Genomic DNA, 26,776 nt, shown 5'->3' on the forward strand with positions numbered 1-26,776 from the left:
TTTCTTCTATCAGGTGGTATTAAAGTCCAGGACCAAGCGCTGTAAATTTACAGAGCTTTGTCCTTAAGTGGTTAATTCAACTGTGTCTGCTTCAAGCATAAAAAATACTGTCCCGATAGAGCTAATATATGCGAATGCACCCTTGACATATTGTGCAAATAAATTAGGTAACAGCAAGTTCGGAGTGAAGTACTTAACACACATGCAGTGACTTTGCTAGTAAAAGCCAAGAAATCTACTTTATTGTGAAGTCTATGTATACAGAATTAGTGGCTATGTTATCAATAATGAGAAGCAAAGTGCTGCAGTTCTGCCTTGTCATTAAGGTAAACAGCGTAGTTCTTCAAGCAAAGTTATCAAAAGTGTTTAACAAAACTTTTCATGTAATTAGCACAGCAATGCATTAATTACAGCTATCAGTGCTGTATATATCACAATTATAGATGAGTGAGTATACTAGCTAAAGGCAATTGCTCGAGCGAGCATTGTCTTTAGCGAGTATCTCCCCCGCTCGAGACTGAAGGTTTGGGTGCCGGCAGCGGGCACGGAGCTGCGGGGAAGAGCGGGGCGGAATGGAGGGGAGATCTCTCTCTCCCTCTCTGCCCCCCGCTCCCTCCTGCTGACAGCCGCTACCCACCGCTCCCCCGCGCCGGCACCCGAACCTGCAGTCTCGAGCAGGGGAGATACTCGCTAAAGGCAATGCTCGCTCGAGCAATTGCCTTTAGCGAGTATACTCACTCATCTCTAATCACAATGTTTTCATGTGTAATTTCTGCATTGTACTGAGAATGACCTGAAAGCTTTGGACCTCTTTAGCAGTATCCACAGGTGCAAAAACAAAGGCAAGTATTTCATTTCACAAACAATTTTATGGCATAAAAGTATCAAATATGTATCCGACATTACTGAGCCAGAATAGAAGCAAATAATGTGGAAAGTGGTAGCTGGAACGTAAATAATAGCTGTTGCTCCACAAATCATTTTGATTTTTATATCATCTGGAAGCGGTTTGTCCTTGGATCTGATGTTTAAATGTAGTTTGCAGTTGGATTATACCTTGAACACAACTACTGTATAAGCAGTTCACTGCTCTAACAAAAGTGTAACAGTGACTTCAATGTCTTCTTAAGCTTATTATAGGTCAGAAAATCGCACGATTTTTGAGTGGCGCAAGAGTGCGAGAAAATGCAGAATAATAAAACGCATGCTTTTCAATGACTTCATTCCCATCTGCGATGCTTTCTATTATGCAATGTTGCAAGATTTGGAAATTGCTGCATGCCCTATGTTTGCGTTTTGCTATTTTATGTTGCCCATGTTTCCCCATGGAGCCTCCGATTTATCGCATTGCAACGTACAAAATTGAGATGTCCATGCAATGCATTTTTTACATTTGCAACTCCTGTTGTCATCTATCGCACAAGAAAATCGCAGGCAACAGTGACTATTTTCCAGGAAAAAGCATCACTGCCGCTTAAAATGCGATATTGACACGATTTTCTCGCAGTGATATCATGCTCGCCAGTGTGAAGGAGCCCTAATCCATAAAGAGGAAAAAAAGTAAACCATAGTGTAACCAAACTGAGCCAAGAGAAACAGTAAGCAAATATTTTTTTTTTCTACAAAGTTCCACTACTTTTCAATCATACAAAGTCTAGCAGGAAAAGAGGTTTAACCCCTTCAGTGGCACACCCAAAAATTCCTTCAGTGGCACACTTCCGGGACTAGCTCCACTGCCCATAGTGATATAGCCCGGAAGATTTCTGGCTATGTTTCACTATGGGACCGTACAGAACACAATGCCATAAGCTGTGGAATTGTGTTCTGCACACACCGCCTGCACAGTTCCACAGAGAACCAGTGCAGGACATTAAAAAAAGAAGCGGGAAGATATAACCAATCTTCTGACAAGTTCCCACTTCTTTTTTTGAACTCCTGCATTGTTTATACGTTGCCACGGAGACCATCGGCTTGTCAGAAGCTGGCCGATGGTCCCCGTGGCAGAGAAAGCTGGTGATCGGCTGTCAGATGATAGCCGGGTACCAGCTCTTACAGCAGAGAATGGAGAAAATCTCTGTTCTCTGCTGTTTAACCCTTTACCTCCCACAGTCTGTGTGACCGGGGTATGTAAAGGGCTGTCACCATCGTACCCCGAACAATATGATTAGGGAGTCCTGATGCGGCAGATGTGTTCTTCATCCCCGCGGGGGACATGGCAGCGGTGGACAGGTAAGTTTATTTATTTTTATTTTTTTTACACAAAATTTTTTGTTTTTCAGGGAAGGGCTTATGTGTAAAGCCCTTCCCTGAAAAACAATGCAGGGGTGCGAGCAGACCATTGTTTTCAATGGAGCCGCTAGCAGCAGCTGCAGCTCCATTATAAACAATGCACGGAGCTGCATTCACGCGTGTTTTTGCATGTACATGGGTGCACACTTATGTACGCACAAAAACACGCTCGTGTGAAGCTACCCTTACTTTGCAGCTCCTTAAAAACATAGTGCTGCAGACTACTTAGTAGAGAAGACAAAAATGTTTTTTCTCCATTTCCATACCCTCAGTGTTTGTATGTTTAGTGCTCCAGTGATCAAAAAAATCACTTTGAGGCCTCGGTCAGACGAGCGATTTTTTAGTACATGAATAGGCGAGCTTAAAAAGCGGCTCTATTAGAACTAATGCTTTCCAATGAAAGCGTTCACATGTACATTTTTTAGAAGTGCTAAATAATCGCACCTGCAAAAGATAAGAAATACGAGTGCAAATCCACCCGTTCACATGATTTTTCTACACACTGTGCGTTTTTAGCTCAGCTATTCATGCGCTAAAAAAATCGCTTGTCTAACTGAGGCCTGATATGCTAAAATATAAAATGTATTGTCATTTAAACAGCACAATCAGAAAAAACTAAAATATTAGCGATATTAAGGGGTAACTTATGATAACAATATTTTCTACTTTCTCTCTTCCTGTTTTGTTGCATTAATGCTTTATTTCTCATTTTGCAGTGAGACCTCAAGGTGTCTCATTTTTCTTGTGGGGGTGTGTGGCAAACTGATTTAGGCATATGGTTTTATGTTCATTTTTCAATCCATAGTTGTCAGTGAAATACATTGCTAGATTTTTCCACTGATGCAGTAGGCACATGTATAGACAATATGTGGCACTATGGAAAGTGGGTGCCTAGCGGAGAGACATTTTTACATATTACAGAGTCCGTCATATTATCCTCAACTGCCCAGGTTCAGGCAAATAGTATACTCAGAGAGCAAATTGTACGGAAAAGTACTCATCAAATAATTATTCGCATATGCTCTTGCTTGCTGCCCTTTAGAAGAATAGCAAACTAACTTAAGCCCCATTTACACAGGACTATTCGCACCAACGATGTCTTTTGAGCGATAATTGTTGCATGTAAATGCTACCATCGTTAGCTTTTTGGCCAAACGATGATTTTATGTTGAGTTTAAAATCCATCATTCGGCCAGGCAGCTGATAGCAGAGACTGAATGCTGTGATTCATACATGGCTTAAAATGTGGTCTACTTGGCCTAACATTCTAAGATACCAGATATACTGTACATACAGCCTCCTGGGATGTAACGCCTCTACTACTGAAAAGGAACAATGAGGGAGACATTACTGTGGTTAATGTTCCCACAGTGTCACTGCTAAAATCCGCTGCTCAATGCATTGAATAGTGTCTTCGAGTGCTCAGACAGGGGAAACAATGGGGGAGGTAAGTGTGACACCTACACCCCTGGATTGAGTGGGTCACCTACTTTCAGCCCATAAGCTTAGCTTTTAAAGCTAAAAGTAGGTGACAGACTCTCTTTAAATAAAAAAAAGCAACTGGCTTCTTTCAGGTACCGTAATGTAACACAGTCCTTTAAAAGCAAAGACTTTCATGTTTTTACACCTTTTTCATTTTATGGCTTAGGAGGGTGGATAGGATTGTACCACTGATATGCACTTAGATTTGACAGTTTTGACAGACTGAAATTACTTACTAAACATAAAATAATTCCACCCCCTCTTTGTTAAGCAAAAGTATGTGGCTTGCAAGATTGTGCAGTGCTTCATTCCATAAAAATTTGGAGAGTTGTACAATAATTGCGATTGCAAAACATTCCAGTCTGTTCTCCACTAAACTGCTATGATTGGCAGCAGCATGATTATTTTAGCAATCAATAGATAGTATTGCCTTATGGCATATCTTCTGCACAAAGCCAAATTTACATAGTTCTTCTAGACAGGAGGGTCGTTGGCTGACAGTGCCAACTTTAGGCTAGAAGACACCTTGTTCAGAATTTTTTCTGGCACTCCTCTCTCATGTTATAATACAAAAATGATATATATTACATTGATAAGCAGACTGTATTTTGCTTGTGAAGAAAGCAGCATATCCACCCCAGAACAGCTCAGTGAATAAATACCGTATCAAAACCAAGTTCAGAACAAATACAGCACCAGAACCAAGCTTGTAACATAAATACAGTAGCAACATTACACAATTGTGTGGCTGTGGCACCAATGGGCTGACAGTGGGGCCTTGGCATAACAGATGGGAGGAAATAAAGTCAGGAAGAGGATGAATTGCATATCTCTGCAAGATAGAGGAAGAAGATCATTTTGTTTATTTGCATTTACCTAATGCTTTCCCAAAAAGCTGGTGGCCTACTCTGTGTGAGCACATGGCTGATATGACCGGCATTCCTCTCCTTGTATCACTAGCCCTCTTTCTCCAAAATAGCCTGCATGCTCAACAACATCTTAATAGAACAGGCACATCTCAGCTGTTGGTGTACTTAGCCTGGGCTATTTAATTTTGATTATTAAACACAGAACATCCACAATTTCCTCGATCAGTTATGATGGGATTTTTTTTTTTTGGGGGGGGGTGGATTTGACCTGGGCTATTGTCTTACTCTACCTGTACTAACTCAGATTTGTTGTATTACATGATCTCTGTGAGACAATGACCTTGGTTTTTAACAACCTTGTTTATTTTTATTGATTCTGCTACCTTGCCTTAGACGTACCATCCTCAAGCTGTCAGTGGTTGCTATTAAGAAATTATCTATTGGAAATGCAATCTGGGGATTCCCTGTGTAAAGTGTGTATCCCTTGAGGGAGGGTGTTTTAATGTGAAAATTGCAATATCCCTTAGACTTTATCTCTTGGTAAATCCCTATGTGACATTTTAGAGTGATAGAGTGAGTCAGTGCTCCTTTCAAGAGGCCTGACCATGAGAACAGCGTAAAGCCAACACTGTTTTTTCTCAAAATAAGAATGTTACTGTACCTCAGTAGATTACCTTGGTTCCTATAGTAATTGCTGTTGCAGTGCCATAGCAGCAGACAGCATCTCTTACCTTCCCCTGCTGTCAACCATGACTGCAATTATGCTCCTAATGTCACCTGTTGCAGATGCGGCATCTTTTTCCCACATTCCAGCTTTTACATTTGCCTAAAGGTTGTGCATACATATGTCCCGGGTCCATTTATAAAAGGGCTAGCATGGACTCCCAACTTTCCAGTCCCTAACCCATCCAGATCCAACTTTAAATCACCTTACCCCACTGGAGAGTGCTTTAGCAATTAGTCTACTATTGTACAAAGGTATTAGAATGTTTTGGCTGATCTGGGTTTGACACATGGGTGTCCTACTCAGCTTTTCCAAATTCTTTTCTCCTGACTTCAGCTAGTTCTTCTGTCTGCTGCCTGCCCCAACTGCTGGCCTGCTTCTTGACTGTTCTGTCCTGACCTCAACTCTGTTCCTCAACTATGTCACTGTCTACACTCTCTGGTACTGTGCTTCTCAAGAAACTCTTGACTACTGTAGTTCTTTGACTACAGCTCTGTCTACAGCCTCCATTGCCACATTATGGTGGCAATTCCTGACCATGTTGCATCAGCTGCCTCTATCCCAAGACAATATCTGGAGCAGCAGTCTGGGATCCTCACAGTGAAGACCAAATCCCAATTGGTGGCTTTGAAGGGTGAAAACCGGAGTACTTCTTATATGCAGATTGCTTTTTCTGGCAGTCTAATACTATGTTAGCTTTTCGGATGAGAATCCTGCAGTGTCTCAAGAGAACATGTTATTTTCCTCAGTTCTTGCTCTTTGGCTGCTCCTTAGATCATCTCCATTATGGTAGAGCTGGGATCTTGAACTATATAGTTTATGTACAGTGTTTACATAGAGTATGAACTTGTCTAAGCCATACCTCCAGTTTCATCATTGGTTCAGACTCCTGCTCTCTCCCATGCACTGTAGCGCTGCCTCTTCTGATTGGCTGCTGTATATAACATAATTCTATCACAGGATCGTCAGGAAGTCAGAATCAGCAGGAATTTACACACATAGGAAAAAGTGTCTGAATAAAAGGGAGTGTGGGGAGTCACATTAGTCTCTATATATGACAAAGGCCAGGAGAAAGGAATGCTGTCTACCTTAAAGTAAAATACTTGACTATATTGCATGTCAGCAATCCCAGTGCTACATAGTAAACCTTTGGCTACTAAATGATAGAGTGCAGTATGGCATTCAACACACAAATACTGTACTGTGCAATACCTTAGTGTTTACTGAGTCACACCTGTGTTGAAGTTACATTTCCAATCCTATGACAAGCATATAAAAAAATCAAAACTTAGGTTTTGTAAAGTTCAAGTAACTCTACCCTCACAATATCAAATAGCTAGACAAGTAGTTAAAGTACCAAAATATTTCATTTTCACCTCAATTTTTATGACATGTTTTAATAAATCAGAACAGCTGTTTCCAATATGAATTTTACTTTTAGAATGTGGTTGACATTTTTTCCTTTATTTTAATTCTGAAGCAGACAGGTGAATAAAACCCTAGTCAATAATTTTTTTTTTTACTATGGTTGAACAGAATGAGTGGAGGTTTTGTAGCTGGGTTAAAGTGTTAACTTTTATTTTTAAGGTTCATATTACTTAAAAATAAAATGTGTAGAGCAAGGCCAGTGGTTCTGGCAGTAACAGACTGGATGTAAGTTGGTGCTTCTTGGTGAAGTAGAGTTAGACAGAGGGAGCCGCTAGTCATGGCTAGAGTACAAGCTCTGAGGAAAACTCTGCACAAAACTGCTGTACGAAGTGGATGAATCCTGGGCATCTTGCTTCGAAATGAGAGTGGGCCACCTAAGCCCCCAGAGCAAATAGGCACTTAAAGGGGTTCTGACATGAATAAGGTTTTTATGCTTTAACAGCCATTGTTCCCTGGTCTGCCTAATGGACACAAGGAACCCAGGTTGTTTGGCATGCTAAAACATAAAAACCTAATACTTACCTTTTTGTTCTGTTGTTGTTGTGCAGCGGGGGTCATCTCTCAGCAGGCTTTCTGCTTCCTCCAACAACCCAGGATGGGCCGCCCCCCTCTGGGATTGCACGCAGGTGCAGAAGACAGGTGCCCTCTGACAGGAGTCAGGACGGGCCGCCTCTCCACTGCACACGCGCAGAACTTGAACTTCAGCCAGGATGGATGGGCCACCCACAGCTAGCACTGCTTGTGGCGTGGCGCCCGTCCGTTCACCTCGGAAGTGGCTCACAGACAGAGCAGAGCAGGAAGCGGTCATTTTTTTCATGTCAGAACCCCTTTAATGAATGTGCAACAATATCAAAAACTCTGTTACATTCAAATAAAGTTAGACACAATGTGGAACTGGAGTGATCTGTCCAGACGACCACACATCTGGGGATCTTTGACCGAGCCTTTTTTTTACCTTCATGGACAAAACCACACAATTTATCAGCCATATGTAGTGCCTGGAATATAAACATATTTAAAGGCGTTGTCCCGCGAAAGCAAGTGGGGTTAAGCACTTCTGTATGGCCATATTAATGCACTTTGTAATATACATCGTGCATTAAATATTGGCCATACAGAAGTTATACACTTACCCCCTCCGGTGCTGGCGTCCCCGTCTCCATGGCGCTGACCAAAGCCTTCTTCTGCCTGGATTAGACGCGCTTGCACAGTCTGCCCTCTTCTGTCCGGCTCCGGCGTGCTCGCGCCGCAGAGGTCTTCAGCGCAAGCGCGTCTAATCCAGGCAGAAGAAGGCTTTGGTCAGCGCCATGGAGACGGGGACGCCAACACCGGAGGGGGTAAGTGTATAACTTCTGTATGGCCAATATTTAATGCACAATGTATATTACAAAGTGCATTAATATGGCCATACAGAAGTGCTTAACCCCACTTGCTTTCGCGGGACAACCCCTTTAAGGGAGATGGAGTCCTAATGAGTAGTTGGTAAGCTGTTTGCTGATGACCTGACTACCCCCTAGGCTTATCTTGGTTAAGGAGGAGCCCTTTTCCTTACCTATGGAGGGATCTTCAATTGATGCAGATGGCAGGATAGGACAGGAGGATGAAATGACTTGTGTTACCTGGGTACTGATGTTGCATAGAAGCCTGATTTGCCCCAGGTTCCAAATGAATGATACGGTAATGCCTATTTACTTTTGTTTCCGAATTAGTAGTCCCAGTAATACCTATATGTTCAATGAAGCGAGCATGAAACTCACAGGCTACTAGTGATTATCAGATGGAGCAGGAGGCAACCATAAGAAAAGTATGTCAAGTAGTGTCAACAAGCTCTATGCCAAAGCAGCAGACCCTATGGAGCCTTGTTGTGGAGTTTAACATCCTACAAGGGCACGGATTGATTGGACTATCTTGATGATGTTTCTGTGTACCGGGGATCAATGTGGAAGATGGAATTTTCTGGGAAATTGACTGACTTTTATGTGGGGGAACTGGTCTACTATAGACATATCATGTGACACAGATAGTCTAGGCTGAGGCTGTGGCTTGCCCCAATGGGGCTTGGGGATAGCAGTTCTCGGCAGAGCATTAGGACAATGTGGAGGTGGATTAGGTGAGACTGGAACCGGGTGAAACTGCTTTGGCTAGAAGATAAGACCTTTCAGGGAATGTTCTGACACCTGTCCTGGCCCGGGTAGCAAGTATGCGCTGTACATCTAGTTGAACGCCGTAGGAAGGAGGGAGTTATCCGGAACATTGAGGCTGACACTTCACTATGGAGGTATTGTGAATCACACCTGTTTATTGTACGTATGTAATCCTGCAGTGGGCAGTTTCTTGATGTTCATTTGCTGGGTGTTGTAAGTGTTTTGTATTTAATGGTGTAGGTTGTATGGCTGATCAGGCTTGACAAAGACCTTTTTAGGTTGAAACGTTGACAGATCTTCTTAAATATGGATCAATAAAGGTTGGACTTTTATTCTAAAAATCACCTTTTGAATACCGCGGATTCTTTTGCCTAAATGCCTTTATGCTGGGTTTTCTGGTTCATCAACCCTATTCTGGCTCTGCATTCTTTTTCCTCCCCACCCTGTGTGGACTTTTTGCATTTCCTTTGAGTGCTGTTGGATTCTACACCTACAATTGGCTAAACCACAAGTGACAGAACTGTGCAAGTCCCAAAAAAACCCTTCACAAAACTACTGTTAATAGTGCAAGACTGCATACGAATCCTCGGTGTCCTGCTACCTATTAAGAAAGTGCTACCTACTTCCTCAGACCGGTCAGCCTCTGAATGATTGTGCAACTATATTAAGGTATCTGTTACATTCAAAGGAAGTTACTGACAGCATGTGGTACTGGAGTGATCTGTCCCCAAGTGCCCATTTGAGGGCCTTACGACGGAGCCTTTTTCTACCTTCACAGACAAAACCACAGAATTTATCAACCATATGCAGTGCCTGTAGCAGAAACATTTTTGAAGGAGATGGCTGGTAAGCTGTCTACTGATGCCCCAACAAGCCCCCTGGCCTATCTTGGTTAAGAGGGAGCCTTCCTCGTCAATGATGGAGGGTTCTTCAATTGTATTCTAAGGCTGGGTGTACACAGGGCAGCAGTGTGCCATGCAGCGAATGACCACACAGAAGAACTCACACATTTTACCATGAATTGTCCCAGTTATGTGATGCAGTTACTGACCACACACATAGTTTTAAGATGAGATAAAAACTATTTTGGAGCTCGACTCACTGGTCTTCAAGAGCTGTGATCCAAAAAGTTACAGGCACCAATGTCATTTGCGTACAGTAGCTTCTGCTTTTAGCTTAGAGATCTCAAACATCACCAGTAATACAAACTTTACTATCACTATGGCGTTTCCAATATTTATGAAGACAATGAAAACATTGTTAAAGATAAATACTAGGCCAAACTTTGTTATTCCTATTGCAGGGCCGAACAGGGTGGTGCCTTAGAAAATCAAAGAATGCCAAAAAAATAAGACATGTTTCTCCCTCTCAGGCAATGTACTGGGCATAATGCTGTACACAACCTGATTACGAGTCAAGAATGTTCTTGTGAACATTTGTTTTTCTGATGGTTGGGCTGTGTAAAACGACAATTAGTCAATAAATGAGCAAACACTCATTCACTGGCTAATCTTATTTTATGTCACCATATAAATGCTCACTGGTCAGCTGCACTTCTCTTACTGTAAAAGTAGAGAAATGCAGCCAACCAGTGACAGCTCTATGGGGACAAATTATTGTATTATTGGTTGTTCACCCCCTAATAGAGTCTGAATTGGCCTAAACCCGCCTGTGTAATGGCCAGGCAGACCAGCATTGATCTTGTTGGTTGGGCCTCCTCCTCAATTTTGAAATTGATTCATGTAAAAGGACTCTTAAGATCTGTGGTTCACTTTATATCTAAGGCTCATTTAGACACAACGATTATAGCTCAATATTCGCTCAAAAGCCATCTTTTGAGCGATAACAGTTGCATCTAAACGCACGGCCATCGTGCACTTTTCGTGCACTATTCGTTCATCGGTGATTTCTAGCAAGCTAGAAACCACTGATAACTGTTATCAGCGCCGCACGCTGGGCAGAACTGATAGTATTCTTTAAGCTGTTATCCCGCTGGCAGTTCTCAGCAGGACACCAGCTGAAAGCTCCGAGAACAATGCAACGGTTTGCATATACAAAACAGCTGCTTTGTTCTCTGAGCTATTGTGGTGGTATCCCGCTCCACCTGCATTACCTCTTAAGTAGCTAATTAGCTACTTAGAATTATGCAAAGATGATCGCTCAAAACTGTCACTCAAACTATCGTTTGAGAAATTTTTGAGCGATCATCTTTCAGTGTGAAAGGTGACCATAATCACAGCAATCTGTGCATATATTATAAGACTGGGTAAATTTAACCCACAATGATTTGAATCTGATTCCTGCTTACTGTGGCATGTATACAAATCCATAAGACAAAACCTCCTTGTCTAAAGGGCTGACAGTAGAGTGCTCGGCTGCTTCTGTCAGTCCCAATGACATTGAATGGAATGGCAGGCTTTATGTTCCACTGCTACTCCATGCAATGTGGAGCTTGAGACCGCTGTTCTAGTGATTGATGAGGGTCCCAGCAATCAGACATTTATCACAGATATAGGATGGGTCTATACAGGTGGCATCTTTCAGAACGATGCAGCGCAGATCTGTAGTACAGCAGTGGTAGTATAAAGTATTGTTTTATCTGCAAATTAAAAGACGTTCTATGCTAATATCCATAATGCAAGCATTTATGATGTGAAGTGTTGCTACAAAAAAGCAGTAGGCTGTATCCATGGCATAATAGAAGTGTTTTTACTGAGCTCCCTTGTCTGACATATATATAGTCATTAAAAAGACGTTACAAGCATCATTTACTAGATGCCGCAGCCTTGATTTCAGAGCAGCTCCACCGCTATTTTCCATCTGCAAACAATTTTTGAGGGAGGGTAGGTAGTGTAAGGGATGAGTAAAGTAAAGCTAATTGATGCCTTCATAACTCTTCCAAATTTGCAATTGATTTTTATGATCCTTTACTTTTTTACATCAACTATGTGGGCAATCTGTAAAACATCAACTTTGTGGGTAATATTGGCTTAACTCCAAGTAGCCTGATGATGTTTAACAGATTAACCTCTACATTAGAAACACAAGAAGAAATAAACAGAAAGATATAGGGAAATTGGGAAGAAAAGGGTAAAAAAAATAAGAAAGGCGAAAGTAAAGCAGGTCATTCACTTGAGATAGTTGCCAAGCAAATGCTATTCCTCCTGACCATTAATATAGTTGCTTGGCTCAGCCAAGCATGCATGTTTTTTCAATAGGTAGACAAGAACAATGCACCACTAGTCACCTCTGGAAGTGGCTAAACCAGCGCTGGAACAAAAAGTCAGGCTTGCAGAAATCTAACATGACCGTTATTTGGGGGAAAATCGGAAAAGCTTAATACACCTTAGATAGTTGGACAATCCTGATTAAATTGACAGATGAGGTCAACTTGTATGCCTATGATTAACTTAAGAGAAAATGAAATGGTAGAGTAAGGGATAAAAAAGAAAAGAATAAGGGCAACGGAGTAGATCATAAGAGGTAAAAGAGAAAAGATAGAGGTGGCAAATACAGAAAAGGTTTACATGCCATAGTTCCTTCTCTAAATAAGGGAGATGGAATAATACCTCCACAGTTCCACCTATTGGAAGGCAGCATTCCTTCAAGCCAAAGTTAGACTCTTTATACAAGCCTTGTAACAATAACTGGGAATTAAAAGCAAATCCAGACTCCATGCACAGACAGCTGTTTCAGGGTATTTGCTCTTCATCAGTGTACAGTAGGAGTCTGGCTTTGCTAGTTAGAGGCCTGGTACAGGGGGTCAGAAACGCTATCTTTTCTCCATAGGGAGAGCACCTAGACCGTGAGTGAGGAAACTTAAAACCCCCATCTCAGGCCTGTCACTAGCAAAGCCAGACTCCTACTGTACACTGATGAAGGGCAAACGCCATGAAACAGCTGTATGTACATGGAATCTGGCTTTGCTTTTAATTCCCAGTCATTGTTACAAGGCTTGTATAAAGAGTCTAATTTTAGCTTGAAGGAATGCTAAGAGAAAATAATGGGTCGTGGAGCAATTCATCTACACACAGTGAACCCAACATCACCAAAGACTTACATTAAACACAAAGTTTTGTTTTTAAGAAAATATCAGAGAATAGAGGAATAGTGTAAAATCATCACAGAAAGAATCTAAATACTTAGCAGACTGATTCTCTACAATGTGAAGTTTGAATTTGGTTGGAACAAATAGACCAAGAAGCCTAGAGACAACGAGTTGTGTGAATGGATGAGGCCTGTCCCCAATGCTAAGCAGTCTCGGAAACCCACTTTCAGGGACTTTTTGAGAACACGACAGACATCAAATTCAGCTCCCTGCTGAAGAGGAAACTGATGAAAATAGCTACACATTATACTAGAAAGAAGTACTCAAGAATCTTGGACTTTCAGTTTCATTAACTTGATAGTGCACCTTGTCTCAACTTCTATAAAGTTACCATTGGTGAAGTGTGTGAGCTTCTCGGAGAGATGATTTTTGAGAGGTACTGAAAGTGATAAAAGGTTGTAAGGAGAAGTTGCAGACACAGAGTCAACCAAAGAATGAGGAAGTGCAGTAATTGAAACTGCTGCATGAAGAGGTAACGAAGAGAGTCCTAATGTAGAAATACTACATAAGGGCTCATTCACACTGCTGTTAGCTTTAACAGTTAGCCATTTCAATTTTTCGGTTCTCTTGGAGGAGCAGAGAAACAGAAATAAAAGCTGAATTAAATATTTCCCTATCATTCCTATTGATTTCAATGGGTTTTATTAAAAAAATGGAAATGTTTCTGTTTAATTCAGTTCCATTTCATTTCCATGTATTAAGCAAAACAAATAGCGCAGTTATGTTCCTTTTGAAAAACGGAAATGAAATGCAATGGAATCAAATGAAAATATTTCCGTTTTTTCTTTTAAAAAAACTATTCAAATCAATGGAGAATAAACGGAAACGTTTAATTACGTTTTTATTTCTGTTTCTTTGCTCCCGAAACGGAACAGAAAAAATGGAAATGGTTAACTGTAGCTAATGGCTGTTTAAATACGCCGTGAGACTGCTAAACTGTTCTATGCCTAGTGCAGGGCATGGGGACACATGACATAGGGGTTAAAGGAACACAGAATAAAGAAAACCTGCCGAATACATACATTTATTGTCTTCTCAGAACCTGCACTAGGAATAGTATAGAGTAACAATTTTGCATTAAAAGTTCCTGCAGCATAATATATATTTGCGACATATCACTGAGTGACAATTCATATAATTTCACTACAAACTAAATATATTACTGAAGGAGTATTTCATATAATTAAAACTTAACCTTTAACAATCCATAAATAAAGTATAATACCAGATTAAAATAAACTAATTCAACAGCAATTCAGTAGTAATCAGCAGTAAGGCCATTCTCACACATACTGCTTTTTACCGCAATTAGATGCTACAATGCTCCTATTGACTGCAATGGGGCCTCGCAGACCTGTGCTCAAACATGGCGATTTTTGAGCGCTGTCTGTTTTATTTCGCACTTTTTAACGCACCTCATCACCGATCACAATTATGGGGTGCATAAAAAAAGCACTGTCAAACACTGACATGCATTCAAAAATGCAGCTCAAAATTGCGGTAAGAATGTTGCGATTAATAAATGCCACATTCAGTATACATAAGCATCTATTACAACGGAGCCACGTAGCGTAAAAGCATAAAAAGGTGCCCCAAGCTGGCTAAATAATAATAAAAACAATTATAACAGAGCTAAAAAGGAAAGGGGAAACTGAAAGCAATAGTATTAATATATATTATCTCACCGGTAATAAGTGAAAAGCGTGTTCATACTCGCGAGGATGACCAGCGCTAGGTAAAACTCAACACGTTATAGGGATAGAAAGGCTACCCGAACTGCTTAATAGAAGTCAGCAGGAACAATACTGTGAGAGGCGCTTTGGCCAATAGTGGCTAATCCATGTGTCCGCGATACAGAGGCTGGTGACACCACACAGCAGCTACGGAAGCTGCTAAAGCACAAAGCCAACGTGCATCAAAACAAACATTTTTCTTCCTTGAGGAAGGCAATATGTGGCTCCAAAGTGGTTTTATATATGGCAGTAGGTGCCTCACAAGGAAGACCCCTCCCCCTGTAACCCTTCTTGTACCTGAAGTCCAGGCAATGCAACCCACATACCAATTTATGGCATATGGCCCAATGTGTCGCAATTTCTCCAAGGCGTAAACCTACTCCTATATTTTCCATATCGTACTTCCTGTCCTTTTTTTCCACCTCCGTAGGGGCCACAAAGTTTGCTTCATTTTTCTCAGTTCTATGAACAAAATTAGCCTTATCCAATGGAAGGGACCCAATAATTTTATCTTGTTTAAGGAGTGGCCAATATCTACGCCTTTTTTTTAAAAATAAGCCTGTCTCTTCATTGTATTGAATAACTATAGGGACCCTTTAACTGCAACAAAGTTTCTCTTTAGATTTTTCCTATCTTCTTACATTTTTCCAGCCATGTGGGACTGTAGCCACTGCTTAAAACATTTTCTTGCAATCTAGTCACCTAAAATATTTCAAAATACTGGAGCAATTACGGTGTGCCCGAATAAATTGACCTTTTGGAATATTTACAAACCATGTGGGCATGTGGCAGCTGGGCAGGGATATGAAGCTATATGTGTCAATATTAGAGATGAGCGAGCGTACTTGCTAAGGCAAACTACTCGAGTGAGTAGTGCCCTATTCGAGTAACTGCCCGCTCGTCTATAAAGATTCGGGTGCCGGCGGGGAGCGGTGGGGGAGAGCGGGAGGAACGGGGGGGGGGAGAGATCTATCTCTCACTCTCTCCCCCACGCTCCTCCCTGCTCACTCTCGCAACTTACTGTCAAAAAGTTTTATCTAATCTGTCTCCTCCATTTCAGTTTCATCCCATTGCTTCTAGTATTTCCTTTTGCAAGTGATAATATGGCTGATCCCTCTGCACTGCTAAACATTCCCAGATCCTTTACCCATTACTCATTGGACATTATTTGCGGACCACTCACCATCTTGGTAGCTCTTCACTGAACTTGCCCCAGTTTGTCTATGTCTCTTATAAATTGGGGTACCCAGAACTGGATACAGTATTCTGGATGAGGTCTGACCAAGAAAAAGTGGAGGGAAATAATTGCCTCACGTGATCTAGACTCTATATATCAGGATTCGAACCAGTGACCTCACATGCTCTGGGCAAGGCAACTGCTGATTGAGCTATTCAGCATGCTAGATAGTTCCCCCGATTGTCACGACTGGAGTCCGGGCAGGTGGAAGTCCCTAATCCTACCCGCAATCCCTGTTCCTACCTACTTGCCCCCTAGGCTAGGCCCTAAGGTGACAACTGGGCGACAGTCCCTAGGATCACTAGGGATGCAGGGCAGGAGTAAGACTCACAGAAAAATACAGTAAAACAAACAAACACAAAAGCACGTCAGGCAATCCGGATCGGGAACAGGATAGAATGCGGTACAAGGGGTCAGGCAAAGTCGAAGTCAGGTCCAAAGCAAGTGAGTCAAAGGGGAGGTCACAAAAACTGGGGCACCCCCGCAGCCCGGGTGATAGGACCGCCAGTGCAGGCACGGAGACCCCAAGAGCCGCCGGTCCTGACAGTACCCCCCTTCTATGGGAGGACCCCGGACCCCCAAGATCAGGAGCGGGCTTGAGAGGGAAGGCCCTGTGGAAGAGTCGGACCAGGCGTGGCGCATGAACATCCCTGGCAGGGACCCACGTCCCATCCTCAGGGCCAAACTCTCTCCAGAGGACCAGATATTGAATCGCGTCCCAAACCCGTCTGGCGTCAACGATTTTCTCCACTTCATATTCTAATCCTCTTTGCACCAGCGTAGGAGAGGGCTGGTCACGGGTGGACAAAATCGGAGTCACAAATCTCTTTAGCAAACTTTTGTGGAAGACGTTGTGATCCTTCCAAGACCCAGGAAGGGATCATTTATATGTCACCAGATTAACAACCTGAGAGTTCGAAAATGGACCAATAAAATGATAAGCAAGTTTTAAGGACGGAAGCTTAAGTCTCAAATTCTTTGAAGACAGTAAAACCTGCTCCCCAACCACAAAAGATGCAGAGATAGTGCATCTTTTATTTGACTGCCTAATCAGTTTCTCCTGGAATCCTGAAGGTTCTTACGAACCTGGGCCCAAACTGTGCACAGGTCATTTTTTCAATAAGCATGGTATGAGATACTTTGTCAAATGCTTTACTAAAGTCAAGATATACTGTATCTACCGCATTCTGTGATTCTGTCATAGAAGGAAATTATATTCGTCTGGCATGACTTGTTTGTAACAAACCCATGCTGGCTCTGGTTAATTACTTCATTCTTATTGAAGTATTCACATACCTAGTATACATGTATTATCATGCATTTTCTCATCCTCTGATTTGGGGGTCCATTTTCAGCCATCCAACATGGCCAAAACAATCTTCTGGCTACCTAATCGCCACAGTGCATTGATAGTGTTAGACTACATACCACTGTACTTGCTCTCTTTGGAACTTTTATTGGCCAGCACTGTTCACATAATCAGTACTGGCCAATAAAAGAGCATTGCTCAGTGCCCATGAGGTAGCTAGACAATTGCAACTGCCATCTTGGGCGTCTGAAAACATGATCCTCATCTAATGGATCGGAAGGAAGGAGGAGAAGAAAAACTGCAGGAAACCAGAAGTTCACTTTAAATAAATTTACTTTTCAATAGTTACAGTGGATTTAGACGTGCTCTTTTCAAAGAGGAGTAAATAATTGAAAACCTGCTTCAACTTGTTGGCATTGGGCAAATAATGGGTCTGTCTTCACATATAAAACAATGGAGTCAGAACTTAGAACTATATTCCAGCCATTTCATCCTCTATTGCTTGATATACAGTAAATATTGCTCCACAATGACCTTCTAGCCAGTGATTTGCTGCAACACTCACATGTCCTAGTCAACAGCAACCAGGTAGGGCAGAGTGGCTGTGGAGCAATGTTTAAGTCCTGGGAAAACACCTTTAAAGTATCTTTATGCAGGACAACTATTAGATGAATAATTGCTTGAAAGAGTGAAATAAAACAACAGTCATTCAGTATAAACACGGCCCCCAACAGGGTGATGAGCGATAGTTCGTTAGTCATTTATTTTCATCTTATCAAAAAGAAAAAAAAGTCATCCGTTGATCAACAGTTGTCTGGTGTAAAGTCACAGCTGTTCCTATGTGAAAGAGTTGCGAACAAATTTGCATGGATGTCCCTCTTTGAACAATATTGTGGCAAACAACTAAGGAACAGTCATCCCTCTGTGTGAAGGCAAATGAACAACTGTTGTTTTTACACTTCAACAACCTTTTTGAGCAACTATCTGAATGCTATTTGCTCTAAGTAAAGTTATCTTTACCTGTTAAAACTCTTACCAACAGACACACATTGAGGGGTTTTTTTGCTATTTACATAGCCAGAGCTGTGTAAGCCAGTTAACCAGAGCAGCTACCACACCTGTGGCTAATAAACTGTATAGAACTGTAGTCTAGTATTGTAGCTTCCTATTTTATGCATGACCAGATATACAAACACTATCCCTCTAGGTGTATGCTAAAGATGCTGAGCCCCAGTGTATACCCTCTAACTAAGAGGGTCCCTATCCATCATGTGCCATTTATAATACTGCTTGCTGGTTCCTTATGTGGTAGAGGAGCCTTTGAGCCCAGCATGCAAGGGAGCGAGATATATTTGCTACCTCTGCACCTCCTATAGCTATCTTTCTGATCAGGTGTATACCTCACATTTTGTTATAACCAGTATATGATAGTATAGATCAATCACATCAAAGTTATGTAAAAGTCTCATTGTCTCCAATACCACATCTACAAATATGTGATGACTCCCCACACAAGATTCAATTTCTAATGCCATGGGAATTTCTGGTCCCCATGTTTGCTGAAAACCTACTTCACTTTCTGCAGTGATAATCTTGTTACCCATGCTCTATCCTCTTATTCTATAGTCTTTTTGTAGCAAACCTTTTATTTTATGAGCAGAGTAAATGGGTAAAGTCTAAGCCATAACCAATAAAATATAATCTGTGACTGAGCCTGAGCCATTCTTAATATAGGTAGAGAACAATGGCACTTCTTGTTCCCTCTGATCTCCTCCCAAGTGTGATCCAGTCACCACACTACCACTTATAGCTGTAGCACAAAGCAGCTTTCCCACGACTACTACTACTATTATAAAAGATTAGCTGAACTATGGGGGGCATAGATTATTATACTGGTAGATGCCAAACACAACATGTACCCTTCAGCACATCATAATATGCTCTGGAAATAACTGGAAACTGTTGGAATGCAACATTTATTATATATATTTTGTTATTTAATAAGAAGAAACAAGTTATGTTCCCTAAACAAGATATTACAACACATCACCTTGTATGATGCTGGTGAATAAATATAGTGTTTATATGTCTTAAAATAATAGGACACATCAGTATCAGTTCCTATAATAGTACAAATAGTATATTACAACCCAATTACATATTGTAATAAAGGACATGTACTGTTATACCTTTACTTGGTTGAACATTGTTGTAAGATGCCAACAAAAATTCTGCATATTAATATAATAATGACTGAAATATACAGAAAAGGCATGCCGCTATACTGCATATTAATTATGTGCTGCTTGCATATTAATTATGTAAGACTAATGTGCACAATATGTAGTCATATGGAATATGAATACCATAGTAGGATAATATATCTTATTATTCAAGCTCTAAACTGTATACTATTCTGTATGTAAGCATAATAGGTGCGTTAAAAAATATAACTGTAAGATAGATATAGTGCATTCTGGAAAAAAGAATATATATATATACACTTACTAACTGCATACATAATGCTGTATTGTGTATGACATATATATCTACTAACAGTCCAATGTAGGATCACGTATAACAAATTTTGTTATTACATACTGAGCCATGCGGAATGGCAAACTTTGATCTGCAATATGAAATATTTCCTGAGAATATATTGTATTTAGCTCATAGGCAACTGGAATATGTATGTTAATTAAATATACTGGAACTGTAAAAAAAAATATAAAACAAATATATAAATATGTAATATGTGCAGCTTGTTGAGTATATGGATACTGTGTGTGTGTGTGGGTGGGGGGGGGGGGGGGTAAAGGTTTTAGGCAGGTGTGCAAAAAGCCAAGACTGGTAAAAGTAAGACTGGTCTTCAAAAATAGAAGGCATCTGAGTGGCTCCAATTTTTTTTGTCTGCAGCAGGACAATAACGCCAAACATCCAGCCAATGTCATTACTATCTTCAGCGTAAAGTAGTACAAAGAGTCCTGGAAGTGATGATATGGCTGCCGTAGGGTCCTGGTCTCAACATCACGGAGACAGAAGGATTTGAGAAAGCCTACATCCACAGAAGATCTGTAGTTAGCTCTTCAAGGTGTTTGGAACAACCTTCTTACCAAGTTCCTTCAAAAACTGTGTGCAAGTGTCCCTGGAAGAATTGATGCTGTATTGAAGGATTTACATTTCATATTTGTTCATTCATTTAGTACTTTGTTACTTGACCAAAAAAACTATTGACTCTTCTATTTTTGAAAGCAGTTTTACTTTGCAGCATTTTTCCCAAACTGCCTAAAACGTATGCATAGTGCAATGTATATTATAGTTGCACATAATTATTGCTCATAATAAAGCTACATCATGTTTGTATATTAGTATGTGTACTAGAGATCCATATGCAGTTTCAGAAATCATAGAAATCCAATAACAGTATATAAATACTGTTCATAGATTTCTGATGTACAACTTACATATGCCTTTAATGAGAGTATTAATTGTAAAAACTGTATATGGATCTTTAGTATGCATACTAATATAATGTAGCTTTACTATGTGCGATAATTATGTGCCACTGTAATATGCATACTAATTCTATAATTAAATGTATATTTTTGTAACTTTAACACATCAGCATGAGGTTAATAAGTTGCTCATTGTGTGTAACAATGCAGTGTAGCTTTAGATCAGAGTGTAAGTTCTACAGTAACATTAATTGAACTATGTCAGCATGGATAATAGTAAGTTTACAGATAACAAGGAAGTTGATGGCCTCTGTGTATTAGAAGGAAGATGAAAGCTATGGGCTGTGGCCTCCACCTGCCTTGCTGGACAGTTTTCTTGCCTTTGGCCAAATAAAATTGTCAAATAATGAAAGGAGTTTAGAAGAAAGAACAAAGGACACGAAGAAACTGAGTAGAAGGTTGTGAGAAACCATTTTAAATGACTTAAAGACCCAACCCAAGGAAACCCCGGGGATGCATAGAGCGCTGGGAGGCTGCAATTGGCACTTCATAAACTGATCATTTTCAAATGCTTCCAGCTTAATCTAAACCTTGGTGCAGAAATTAAAAGCGGAACCAATTGATTTCAGCAGGAGTCACCCTTAATGGGCAGGAATGCGCTCTCCTGACCCCGGTGAGTGGTCTGCTCAGCTCCAGGACGAGGTGGTGCTCGCAAATGAGATCACATCGTGTCCCCCCTGTGCCTCCTTGGCGCCCCCAGGGTCCTTCCTCATTTTGGGTGATGATGTCCTTTACTGTCCCCATCAGGAAATTGTCTCATTACATGATGTGATGGGCTAAATGTAGTTTACATCTGCACTCTCTATATAATCCAGAAAACCCTTTTACTGCCGGCAAGAATTAGAACTAGCTTTAGGAGTATTTAGGATGAGCTCACTCGAAATAACAAGGCACTATTCTCAGGGGTGTAACACTAATTTTTACTTATGTTTGATCTCCAGTAAATGGTTTCGGTAACCCTGTAATTGCAGGAGATGTGAGACCTGAAGAATTATTCATGTTACTAATATAATGATTATATAGACTGTGATTTTTCTAACAGTTCTGACATGTCAGCCTCAGAACAACTGTACAAATGGGAGAATCCCCATTATGTAGCCCACTGGATAGTGTCATATATAGGAACCTATGTGGGACAGCAGGCACGAGGATAAGATTAGCGTTCATAAAGTTTATGAACAATAATACATCCGACAATAACCTCCAACACTACAGAACCTAAATGTACAACATTACACACTGGGATAACATCAATATTAATAAATGAACACCCAGTTCACATCATAACAAGCATAACAAGGTCCACCCAAATTAAAAAATCAAGGATTAGCCCATAACAGCTAGCAATAGCCTGCAGAATCAGACTACAGGTAGTGGAGAACATCAACATCATATATAGATATGTATCAACATTATATATAGATATGTATCAACATTATATATATATATATATATATATATATATATATATATATATATATATATATATATATATATATATATATATATATATATATATATGTTGTATAGCCTATATGTTTACTGACTGTACTGATTTGTATAGCAGACATAGATAGAAGTAACTGGAATCTCAGCCTTCTGCTTGTTCCCCGCAGAGAACGACTTGGAGCTGCTGTGAGATCAGTCAGTGGAAATGATATTAATGCGTTATATTCATCACTCAGCATATGCTAAATCATTTGCCTTTCTTCTCCCACTGATTTATTTCCTTGCTTTTTGGATATAAACTCAGCTTCTGTCTTTGTCACAAATTATCTTTGACCGAAAAGATCTTTTCAATTTGCAGGAAATTGTGCCACCCACTAATGGAGTCATTTGCATTACAGCAATTACCTCCTACAAGAGGGAAGAATAACACTAGAATAGAATACTTGTGTGTGTAATATAATATTATATAATATCATATGGATATACTCAAGTATAAATATTTACAATTTGAGCTATTAGGCCACGGTCTACAGAAAAGAAATAGAAAAATAATCTCGGAGAATGTGTCCCAGTGGCTGCTTTCTGTCAGACTGCATGTCACCCACTTGTTTATCCAGCCATGAATATGTAGAATTGTGCCTACCGGCTGCTCTCCCTTTATTGGAGTCCTAGACTAGTGACTATGTTCTTCAGAGGTGAGAAGTTCAGACATGATTTTCACTGGGAGCTTTATGAACACAGGATCAGAATACAATTGCAGCTTTTGTTCCCAATATCTGGATCTGTTTAAGTTTCGCGAAACCTGTGTTGTCTTATGTCATAATAATATTATTAGCACAGAATTGCTATGTCAAATCCGTGCCCAGTACATGCTCTTTGGGGTGCACCATGCTTTGCTAATCATTTCCTTCCTGAATCCCACCAAACACTGGAACTTTACAACTCAGACTGCTCCTGCTATTTCCCTTAGTACCCCCATGCTAGACCCCTGACTCCTGCTAACTTTTCCTCTCTGACTAATTCACTCTCATGATAAAATCGATGTACAGTAATGCAACGTTCTCATGTTAATTGGCAATTTATATATATATATATATATATATATATATATATATATGTGTGTGTGTGTGTGTGTGTGTGTGTGTGTTTCTTGAGTGTTTCTCTCTTTCTTGCAAGTTTGTTTGCATTTTTTAAGATGCGTAGTAATCATGATAAGAACTATAGTGCAATAATGACGACAGCTTACTGGCACTTTCATGTATGTTCCCCATATGTAAGGAACGTCTATGAAAAAAGTGTAAAAACGCATGCATTTTAAGTATGCAATAACGTTTTTAATATCGTATTATCAATATACGTTTTGATTATTTGTGATCCATCTTTTTTATGAAAAAGCATGTTTTCACCATTAACTCTTTTTTTAAAATTAATTTTGTAGTTCAACACTTTTTTCCTTGATCACGAAAACATTTACGTTAAGCATATGGAAACATATAGCTATACATTTCCATGCATTTTCCTTTGACTGCAACGCTAAAGAAAATATATACATTTCAATTAGTTTTTATTTTCTGGGGTAGAAAAACATGGTAGACTGAGCTTTTGAATCTCACAAAAAGCCGCACAGAAACGTATGCCTTGCAAAACATAGTCAAACTTATGAATTTTTGGACTATGTTTAACCCATTATAGCCTATGGATCCGTAAAATATCACGTTTTCATCCGTTTGTTGGACTGAAAATGTGCATTCCACTTATGACAATTATGCCAATGTGGATGGGTCTGAGTTCATGTGGCTTTTTATACTCCTGTGACTACTACTGGCAATAATTGGCAGTCGATATATGTAGGTTGTAGCTCAATAATAATTCTATGTGGGTTTAACCAGCAGTACTGTACAGTCTGATGCACAACAAGTAGTTGATACATTGATACAGTTAATACAAATGTTTATTTTATAACTTCTCGGTATTAGCTCTTCATTTGGCTACATTTCCTGCTTCTGTTTCTTCCTTATTAGAGTTTGTTCCCCTGATCCTACTCTGGACAGCTAGAGAACAAATACACCACGATCTATACAGTATCCTACTGAGCAATCAATACACTATGGATAGGTACACTTGTTTTAGCAGAGAATACACTATTGCAGCTCATACCATATGGAAGACGTATCTTACATCATGTTTTCTTTAAGAATTCAACGTAAACCACAAAGCAACGCTGATCAGTCCAAGATGTGACCTGTCAGATGTCTTCTCTTCGCTCTACACAACTACAAGAAGTTGAGGAGGGTTTGATAAATTGGATTTCTGATGATTTGACAAGATAACGTTATATGAAGGGTGCACAATAACGCTATGTGAACGCTCCCTCACGTCAGATGTACAGTACATACAAGAATATGAATTACTAAACTTTTAATTGTTGGAGAGAACTATAATCCCCACCAATTTAAAAGTTTCAAACAACTGCGTCCTGTTCAAGTGATGGCTGTTTGGGTAAAATATCATTATCTGACAGTTACTTCTATTTCCTCAGTAGAACCTCCCAAAACAAATCTCCCCGGGATCCCACATACATTTCTATATGGCACTGTACCTCATTCCCATTTCACATCTAAATAGCTGCACAGTCTTCATGCACATTTAAGGATGGCATTGCCTCTTCAATAAGTATATGACCATTCATTATGTGTTTCCTTACCTAGATTGACGAAGCTCATGACCATATCAGCGTCATTGAGAAATGTGGCATCGTGCAAGCTGGCTAGAGGGGGACTCTGAGTGGTGAGAGGGGCTGTGCGATAAGCTTGGGCTTTCCTGGAGTAACCGTTGGCCACTGCTGGGTATCCCCTCCTTAGCCCTCTACTCTCTATCATAGAGCCGCTCAGGGTGTACCCCAACATGTCATGTTCCTCTTCATTGGCCATAACATTGTATAGGTCCAGCATAAAGAGGGGTGCAGAGGATGCCTGTTTCCCTGGTGAGAAGGGTCTTGGTCTATGGGGTAAGCCCAGAATGGAGAGGATTTCTCTTTGTATCTCCTTCCTCTCGTGGTTCCTCAGCCTCCTGTAGATGAAGCTGGAATGCACATGATTTTCCCCCAAACTCTGGACAAGGTAGCAGCAGCTGCAAAATATGGCAAGTATCACCCCAAGGACTTCCATTTCTCATGAGTTGCTCCTTTTCCGACTAACTCTGAAGCTTAGTAGACTTCACAATAATCAAGGAGACCACACTCTTCTTACGTCAATGTCACTCATCCATCTCTGGAGATAGGTTGTTGAGATGTCACCACCAGTCAGGTCCACTAGGAGCTGTACTATGTCACTGTGTTGTGAATAGGAGCTGTTGGAGGTAGAAAACGTCTCTGTCATAGACGGATCTGAGTATTTCCATGGTAATTAATGCAGGTCCCAGTAGTTGCTTGAAGTTTTATCAAGTTTCTTGCTCAATTTCACACCTTGAACTCTAGTGTCCCATAGTGCTGTGCCGACCTGATAACGTTACCATGTGTGCCTTCTCTTCCTCAGGAACTCCCTGGTATTCTGCAGAAGTCCATGTACAGCCTGCTGCTGTTTCTGTTATTTCCACCTTCATGTACTGCTCACATAAATATACAGTGCTCTTCTACTGAGATCTAAAGACCAATGTAAGCAAAACCCTGCTGGGAAAGAAGAGGCTTCTCATTGTAATCTGAGACCAGTAAGGCAAAGCACCATTAACCCATTCAGCTTTCTACTCCAATTTTCTAAGTTATAAAACTCACTACACAGGATGAAAGATTATGGCAAGAAGTACATGATCTCTTAAAGTGTTTGCAACTAATTAAAAATCTGTATTATTTTATTAGGACTCTTTCAATATGAGTTTCACTGGAGGACTACTGTATGTACTGCTTATGTTTAATTTTATGCAACTTTTATGTCTGTTGCTTATAAAAATGCAACTTTTAAAAAGAGTTTCTAATATAATTCATGCATTTATGTGGCAAATTTCCTAGGAGGGTCTCAGAATTACAGGGCAGTGAGATAAAGTAATCACTGGCAGACATTTTCTGGACTTTTTCTCAATCATCCCATTGAAGAACACTACAATTAAAACAATTAAACTCTCTTATTAAATGACAACAGCACACCCTTTCTGCGCCAACTAATGAGGAATATCCAGTATACATAAAACGTGAAGACGACGCTCCACATCGGGCTCTTATAGAACTGAGATGCCATACAGCCTGCACCACAGAGCTTGAAAAGTGTTTTGATTGTAGCCCGAAACATCGCTTGGCATATATTGATGCTGGTGCATATGGCTTTAATAAAGTGAATCTACAAGATCATTATTTGGAGTGCTGTCTTCACAGTTTATGTTTAGTACAATAAAACTCGCCTAGGGTTTTGAACTGCTGATGTAGACCATTTTCTGCTAATTGTCAGCATTGTTTTGTGATGCAAATGAGTGTGACAATTGCCAACCAAAGGCAGACATC

At 40.4% G+C, this 26,776-nt stretch overlaps 1 protein-coding gene across 2 annotated transcripts in view; it reads right to left on the reverse strand.

Annotated features, from left to right (window-relative positions):
* The window catches only part of BMP5 (bone morphogenetic protein 5), a 149,998-nt gene extending 124,079 nt beyond the window's left edge, over positions 1-25,919 (reverse strand). For both annotated transcript variants that reach the window (XM_066603949.1, XM_066603958.1), the window contains exon 1: positions 24,992-25,919. In XM_066603949.1, coding sequence (XP_066460046.1) covers positions 24,992-25,454 — 463 coding nt within the window. In that variant the 5' untranslated portion in view covers positions 25,455-25,919. The remainder of the gene's footprint in view (positions 1-24,991) is intronic.
* Between the last annotated feature and the right edge of the window lie 857 nt (positions 25,920-26,776).

This window comes from Eleutherodactylus coqui, chromosome 1, assembly GCF_035609145.1.
Source record: "Eleutherodactylus coqui strain aEleCoq1 chromosome 1, aEleCoq1.hap1, whole genome shotgun sequence".
Lineage (NCBI taxonomy): Eukaryota > Metazoa > Chordata > Amphibia > Anura > Eleutherodactylidae > Eleutherodactylus > Eleutherodactylus coqui.